Genomic DNA, 8,880 nt, shown 5'->3' with positions numbered 1-8,880 from the left:
TCTCTCTCTCTCCCTCTCTCTCCCCCGACCCTTTTTCTCTTCCTCTCCCTCTATTGTTTCCTGAAGGAGACGGTGCATTAATTTGAGAGATCAATTCACCTGGTGTGGAGAAGTTTTATATTAGTGTACCTTTTAGTACAGTGAAAAGGTAGGACATCTTTTGAAGGGTTTCACAGTTCTCCCATATCGCTGTTTCTGAAACTGAGTGGCTGGTCTCCCTGGGGAAGCTACGACCTCTTCCTTAGGAGCTCAGAAAAAAAAAAAAAAAAACACACACACACACACAGAAAGAGAGCGAGAACCCAGGGGAAAATGAAATGAAGGGGAGGGGCGGAGGAGAACTCTTTTCTCCTTCTCCTCTTAGAACTTGAAAGAACCAATAGGCCAGGTCTAAATACTCTGCAAAGAAAGCCTCACTCAATATAGGAGACTTGGAATGTTCTGTTGAGGCAGAAATTAGGCCCTGCTCAAGGAAAAGAATAATCAGAAGCTAAAAAAGACAAATGATAACACAAACTATTTCCTACCACCCAAAGAAAAAATATTTCTTCGCCGCCGCCGCCCTCCCACACCCCACCCCACTGGCCTTTCCTCACAATTTGTAGAACTTTAAGGAAAACTCGATCTAGCTGCAGAGAGATCTTCCCCAGTGAACGCAGGGCCAGTCTCTAGGTCTTGCTTTGATGGTGCGGAGAGACATTAACCTTTTCACTGGTTAGTTGAAAGGTAAGTAAGTTGTACTGAGAAGTATTTTTCAGTGACTCAAACTTTTTCCCTTATGAAGAATTTAGCTGACCAACTTTTCAAACCACAGTGCCACTTTCTCAGGCTGTGAAAAGATGCCCACAATTTGACTGAAATCTCAATCCACTCTTGTGCCTTGCTCAATGCATGTGTATGTGTGGGAGTTGTAAATGGAGGCCTTAACCACCAGAGTTAATCTCTTTTTAAAATCTGTATTAACCTTAATGATTTGAAGTGCACTGTCCAACACTGGGCTATTGAGACCAAAGAAAAAACTACCCTCGACCATCAACAGTTTATTAGGGGCTTAACTGAAGTGACCTACTGTAGTAGTGTTCAGCTGAACAAGGCTATAGGCTTTTTGTGGAAAGGGAAAGAATTGAGGGTTTCATTAAAAAGTAATTTGTGCTTTATACTCACTCATTCAAAGAGAGTCTCAATTGCTCTTTATTCACACAGAGTTAATACAGTATCACAATGTTTCTCAATGAATGTGTTGTAACAAAAGAAAAATTTTACATTTTGAAAGGGAAAAATTCTTTGTAACCGTAGTAAGATTGATGGCTACTTAAAACACTATAGACTCTTTCTTTCCTGTGCTCATGTCTAATGATGGAATATTATAATTTAACATATTTTGCTGAAACAATGGGAGTTTAGCTTTATGTTCAGATCATTAAAAATATCTAAAAAATAGAGCTAAGTTGGTCAAATATAAATTTGTCTCGTTAGACTTATTTAGAAAAAGTGTTCTGAAACCAACCGTGTATCTTATAAGTAACAGGCTCATTTGTACCATGTCAGAAAATGTTCTTGCCTTAGCACAGACAGTTACCAGTGATTTAAAATCACCCCTCTACATCGACAAAATTCCTAAATGGATGCTAACTTGAGGATTTGAAGACAGCGCTAGTCAATTGCCTCTTTTCAAACTATTGCCTAATAACTTGTAGAGCCTGACTGTTATTATCCACTGAGACGCACATCATATCTTTAAAGTTCTTTGAACAAGTAAGAGAGAAAGCAGACGAAAAACTTTCTTGTGTCCCAAATTTAATGACAAAGACAAGGAAGCATCAGGATACACACATATATGTGTGTGTGTGTGTATGTGTGTGTGTGTATTTATATATATGTGTGTATATATAAAGTATCCTTTTCAAAAGTAAAAATAATTTTTAAAATTGGTAGTATATTCAGACATTTCTGACTCAAATATATAGTCTTCAATTTTTGCCACCATCACAAATGTCGTAAAGACCACAGAAGGTCCAAGAGTGAGCAAGGTCAAAGACTGAATTATCTTTTTGCCCCTGAATAGTTCAACATCTCTCTTGTTCAATTCAGAGCACATTAGATTATAAGGTCAGCATGAAATGGGGAATCATTAGATTTATATCTCTAAAACTGGAGGAAAAAATGGAGACTCTGTTATTTAGTATTCCCCAAATTAATGTTCATTTTATCAAATGAAAATTACGTCTCATTGAATCCCCAGGGGAAAGGCTATTGTTATTCACATCAATTTACATAGAACCATTAGGAGAGAAATATCTCTATTTTTTTCCAGCTTTGAGAGAACATGTATTTTAACTTCCATAGTGGCATACAGGCCAACTGGGTTAATCTAGTTTGCATATTCATGAAGTTTGAAAATCAATGACAGCTTCTCTCCAAGAGAAGACAAACTTATACAATTCTATCCAATTGTATAATGGACAGGTATGTAAGCTTTTGAAGTAAATGGTACATGCATTTTTCTAAAAGAAATAATTGTGCCAGATTAATTTGATTATAATCATACTAGAAAGAAATTTCATAAATAGGAAAATATATACATTTTACATTAATTGTTTTGTACAAGGAGCCAAATTAGCATATATGCAAATATTACAAACAACCTACTCTCCCATTTTCAGGTATGCCTGTTTTGAAAAAATATGTGACAACTGTTATCATCTTCTTGATTACAAATGAGTTGATAATTACCTTTTTAAAGGAACTGTAAACTAATATTTTAAATTTTCTCACACATGGTCACTTAATAGGCAAATATTAAAATATAAAAATATTGCAGTTTTGGAACAAACATCTGCTATTTTCATTTGAAGACATGTTATCTTTTATTTGTTTTTGATTCTGTTGAATGAATTAAAGAAGTGCACAGTGATTTCAAATCCTTGGATGGTAGAAAAAGTACATTTCTTCCCATGAAATAAGTTTGTTACCTCATTAGGATGATGTGGCTGAATGTTCACAATGGTAAGCATATTTCCAGAATGATAAATTGATATTTTCTTCAGAAACAGTGAAATTTGCACAAATTGGTCAAGCCAGTCCTATTTATTGTCTAACTCAAGATGGATAATTTAAGGAACAGTATAAACATCCCCCAAATCCTTATGAAATTAAATCATAAATGAATGGTCACATTGTTATAAATTCAAAATAATGATTTATTTCTGGAAATTGATGAAATAATTGCCATCAGCCCGCTTGTTAATATGTTACAGAAATAGCATTATGCAAATCAGGAAGCTTTAAGAGACAAAACTAATGTGGACATTTGTATAGCCTTGTTTCCTACTTTAAGAAATTTCAAACAATCTAGAGGCTTAGTTTAGATCCAAAATTATCTCTGGGATGTGCCAGGGAATTTGGACGACTAATGAGTTGGATCAGCAACCCAAATATCAAGAGTTCACACCAAATGATTGAGTATTATGCATCTAAACTTTTCAGTGAAATATCCAACAGATTTCATGCATGTTTGAATTATAAGTGTTGATGCTATGAGGGAAGCTGATTCTGTATAGCATTGGTTCAATACCTGGAAATAACAATACCTGGAAGAAGTATTTCTGCTACATTGATTAAACTTTGAAGAAGGCAACAATTCAAAAATCATTTTGCTTTTTAGTGTTTATTTTTAATACGTTACCCTGCCTTTAAAAAGCAGAGTTACTATAAAAATAAGGGGGTTGGCAAATATTTCTAAGATCAACCCTGAATCATTAAATTATTTACTTTGATGATCCATCAGGTGAAATGCAAAGTTGAATTATTAAATGGTGTAGACTTCATGTGCTGCTTGATCTGAGCAATAGGAGAATTGCATCATCTCTTACCAGTGACGTCAGCAGCCATTAACCCTTCCGCTCTGATGACTTTCACCTGGAGAAATCCCACATCTTTCAGGTTGTGAAATATCCTCAATGGGCTCTGAAAGACCCCAACATCAGTATTAGAAAAGGGAGGTCCCAAGGAGTCTTAAAGAGTGTGCTGAGAAAACATTACATTTTTTAGTTTATCTTCAGACTTTGGGGGTAAGAAGATCAACATTAAACATTAATTATTATTTTTTTACTATTTTCCTCTTGGTGAGTTTTGGAAATTGCATGCACTAGCTGAGGATTAAATTACCTAAAGACTGTTTTCTAGTATTTATTTCAAAAGACTTATGCAATTCTACATAAGAACTTAAGTAGTTCTACATAAGTAAAATACATACATAATCTTTTAACATAAATCAAGTTGATGACTAAAAATAAATTCATGCTGGGAGCGGTGGCTCACACCTGTAATTCCAGCACTTTGGGAAGCTGAGGCTGATGGATCACAAAGTCAGGAGTTCAAGACCAGCTTGGCCAAGATGGTAAAACCCCATCTCTACTAAAAATACAAAAAAAAATTAGCCAGGTATGGTGGAGGGCACCTGTAATCCCAGCTACTCGGGAGGCTGAGGCAGAGAATTGCTTGAACCCAGGAGGCAGAGGTTGCAGTGAGCCAAGATCATGCCATTGCACTCCAGCCTGGACGACAGGGCAAAACTCCAACTCAAAAAAATAAAATAAATTCAAAATAGTGAGTAATTTTTCTTAAATTTATAGTTTTATTTGCCATTTTAGTATGTATAGAATGGAAACTTTGATGTTGCATGAGGGGTTCAAGGTGTCATTTGTGTTTCTTCAGTATAAATTACCCTTCCACCATCATGAATCTACACCACACACACACACACACACACACACACACACACCCCAATGTGGATAATTGTTACTATATAACTAGATTTTCTGAAATAATAAAAAAAAAACACACATTTACTCCCATAAATAATTATCAATAAATGGTGAACAATAAATTATGGAATAGATATGTCTGTTTCCTTTTTTCAATCTCCTCTAGCAAGCAAACCACTCCAAGAAATATTTTCATCTGTAGATATAATGGTTTGGAGATTAGTGGGGTTTTTAAAATGTTTTTATTTTTATTTTTTTAGAGACAGGGTCTAACTCAGGTTGGAGTGCAGTAGCGTGATAATAGCTCACTGTAACTTCCAAATTCTGGGCTCAAGCATTCCTTCCACCTCAGCCTCCTGAGTGGCTGGAACTACTAGCATATTTGCTTATTTTTGGTGCAACCATACTTGGTTAATTTGTTTTTAAAAACATTTTAAATTCTATAGAAAAAGTCTTGCTATGTTACCCAGGATAGTCTCCGATTCCTGGCCTCAAGTGATCCTCCAGCCTTGACTCTCAAAGTGTTGGGATTACAGGCATGAACCACCACTCTCAGGCTAATTATCAATATTAAATCTCACGTTGTTGGATATGTAACACTCTTCAGTCTTTAGGGGTAAGAAGGTCAACATTAAGTTAATTATTTTTTTCTACTATTTTCCTCTTGGTGAGTTTTGGAAATTGCATGGGCTAGATGAGGATTAAATTACCTAAAGACTATTTTCTAGTATTTATTTCAAAAGACTACTGTAGTTCTACATAAGTGAAAGACAGACACAATCTTCTACTGTCAATCAAAGTGATGACTAAAAATAAATTCAAAAATAAATTGATGACTAACAATAAAAAATTTTCTTAAATTTATAGTTTTATTTGCTATTTTAGTATGTACAGAAGTATGGAAACTTCAATAGAAAAAATGGATCCAAATGATAAAATCTATTTCACTTCATAAATTAATAACGGTGGTGTTTTATAAGTGTAACACTTGAAGGAATTAAAAGAGGGAAACCAATACAATAATTCAGAAGTCTAATTAATGGGCACAAATACTTTGAGAGTAAAATGAACCAACAGAATGCTAATGTGCATTTGTTTGTTTATACTTCGTAGCATTTTTCTTACAATGCGATCAGCACTTCTACTCAGTAAATCAAAGGTACTTCTTTTTCATAATCTATAAAATGTTTTATAATCAGAGAACATAACATACTTTTGCATAATAAAGTTAGCTATTAAAATGTTACTAGAGTAAAAAGCACTCCCATCACCATATTAATAATGTGAGAATACTGACAAGCAAAAGCTTACTGTGATAGGAACTTTATCAGTCCCGTATGACCAGTCATTGTTTACACTGAAACTATGACCTTGGTATACTGAGAGGAGGAAATGTGGATATATGAGTAATCTCACAGCCTAACTTTTTATAAGAGTGTTTAGCATGAGGATTAACTGTTAATCTTTTATTGTTTTTAAACAGCTATTTATCACCAAAAATCTATTTAAAATACCCAGGTGACAAGGTTCAGTAAAAATGCACTTCTCTCTCCATTTAAATTCCTGTAACTGAAGGGTTTCACCGTGGGGGCATTAGACAGCAGGGTATAATTCAGAGGTTTGTAGGCATGTTGTGTTCCTACAGTAACAGCAAGTTTGGAAAGTTTCTTGTCTCAGAGCTTACACAATGTTGTAAATCAGATAAGTCTCTGACCCTAATGATGGGGAACAGTTTTATCAAAAAAAAAGGTTTCTATACTTTAATTTTCAGAGGCAATTTAAATCAAGTTCTATTTTGACTAAAACAAATATAATCAGTCCTTATGTCTGAGAATCATTTCACATTGGTAGCCTCATTCCACAGACATATTGTCTTCAGGTGCTTTGGCTCTGATCCTCTGCTTCCCATTTGGAGTAGTAATTATTGTTTGAAGGTTTCATTTCCCCAAGTCAGCTGACACTCCATAATATATTGCAAATTTCAACGGTTAAGGCCAGTGACACATCGATTATAATAAGAAGTAATAAATAAATACATTGGTTTAAAAATGTAACTTCATCAAGAGGTATTCCTGCCTTGCTATTTATGGTTATTTTAGAAGGCCTAAAAACCCGGATGGCTTCTGAAGCCAGAAATTTCCATAGCAGAGGAATCTATGATTTGCTGTGAATCCTTTCAGCCCTCAATAGATGGGAAAAGATTGAAATGCTCTGGAGAGGAGTCCTCTTTATTTTTTTAATGAAAGGCTGTATAATATATTTTCTCTATGACTGCAGCAGCTGTCAGGGAGAGCATCTCAGTTCAGCTCTATTACGGGAGAGGCAATACCCCATCCTATGGCATCGAGATGCTCTGAGGGGCCAGAGCTGATTGACAGCTTGTCACCGTGACGTCTTATTCCATCTCTGTTATGGAGAAAATTAATGTCACACCACCAGCCTTATGACTCGCTGTCATCTTAGAACCGCTCACCTTTTATCAATGCTCTAAATAACATTTCAAGCCCATCGTCTCACGGTGGACAATCCGGTCAAGGGACATTAAATCAGATGACTGTGAAATGTCATAATAAAAATGGAATGCTAACAACTTCTTCTCTAAACTAGCTCCTCTGGTTTTTAAACTGTGACAAGGGGGAGCAAGGGTTCAGCATACCCGTTCTGAAAAGGTCATACAATTGCTCTTGGTCTACTACCCATTACTACCCGCCCCCTATTGACCTTCCCTCATTTCCTCCCCCTAAAAGAGGGAAAAAAAAAAAAAATGGAATTAGCCATCTTCTCAGAATGTGGTGATCAAAAAATGGCTCACAGAGTGATGTTTGTTTACTTTGTGGGACTTCAATCCTCAGCAATGAACAGCTAAACAGCAGCAATGGAGGGCTTTGTTTAGGGCTGCTTCATATCAGAGTGGTGGCAATTCATCTGCTCCGCTGACAGTGACCAGTGTCAAGCTCCTAAGTTTGACCTCAACTTTTAAAAATACACATGTTCTTGCAGGAAAATATAGAAATAATTCTCCAAACAACCTCCATTATATGTTTCTCCAAAACGAATGATATTTCAGACGTGATATGCCATTCATTCATTCATGTCATGATCCTTGTAATAAAAAGGAAACACACTGAAGCCTAATCCATAGGTCTTTGTCCTTTCATGGCTATGAGTAAATATAACAGATGTGCTATGTTGCACATAGTGGCTTAGTAGCAGGTATGTCTCTAGAGGGAGGTATAGGCCTCTGCGTGAAATTCAAGGCTGAAAAAAAAGTATGTTTCAACATGGTTCGTTTTTTAATATATTGAGCAGAATACAATGTGATAATTAAGTCAAACGTCTGCATAATATTTTACATTTTATTGAAAAAAGACATGGAAACAAATACTCAAATTCTGAATGGAAATGGTCAGTTGCCATTCAGTCATCCAGTAAAAAGAAAAAAAATTAATAATAGGTGGATTACTTCTAATTACCTAGGCAGCAATATCCCTTAATATATGGGATAATATCAAAATATTAATCCATCAACTATAGTATTATAATGCCTAGAAGAATTTTTATATTAATATACTGATTAACTCCATTAAAATTGTTGTAATTCATGAGGCTCACTTCTGGTAACAGAAGAATATGTTTTGGTGGATACCACAATGTAAAATAATCTTCATAATTGCAATTATATATTAGAAGATGTCACACAATATCTTAGGCTCTTAGGTAGTTTAAAAATATATACTATTTAGCCTTGCTAAGTCACCTCTATTAAACTGTTTATGATAACACCATTGGTGGATGAGTTGTACAAGCATTAGCAGACAGCTGATTCAGTGGAGATAGCCAGAATAAATTTGCTGAAGCGCACATCCTGCTAATCTGTTTGAAGAATATTGTAGAGCATTAGTACCAGCACTTCATGTTATCTGCACAGCCTGATAAGGTACATCTTTATTAAATTCAGTTATTGAAAGGATGTCAGTCAGCAAATAGGAATATTTTAAAGTCCAAAAAAAAGTGGTTCTTTGTTAGTCGGAGCTTGGTTTCATGGCTGAGTGTCTAGAGGAGCCTTCTAAACACCTGGCGGCACTGTACAATACAAGCTTTGTCATTTTAAGTG

At 35.3% G+C, this 8,880-nt stretch overlaps 1 protein-coding gene across 4 annotated transcripts in view; it reads right to left on the bottom strand.

Moving 5' to 3' along the window:
- Nucleotides 1-8,880, bottom strand: part of MCTP1 (multiple C2 domains, transmembrane 1) — a 409,939-nt gene that overhangs the window by 205,589 nt on the left and 195,470 nt on the right. For all 4 annotated transcript variants that reach the window (XM_011989444.1, XM_011989446.1, XM_011989445.1 and 1 more), the window contains one exon: nucleotides 3,873-3,966. In XM_011989444.1, the coding sequence (XP_011844834.1) occupies nucleotides 3,873-3,966 (94 nt within the window). The remainder of the gene's footprint in view (nucleotides 1-3,872; nucleotides 3,967-8,880) is intronic.

Source organism: Mandrillus leucophaeus, unplaced genomic scaffold (assembly GCF_000951045.1).
Source record: "Mandrillus leucophaeus isolate KB7577 unplaced genomic scaffold, Mleu.le_1.0 Scaffold353, whole genome shotgun sequence".
NCBI lineage: Eukaryota > Metazoa > Chordata > Mammalia > Primates > Cercopithecidae > Mandrillus > Mandrillus leucophaeus.
The sequence above is the reverse complement of the archived record's forward strand: the minus strand, read 5'-3'. Positions and strand labels throughout refer to the sequence as shown.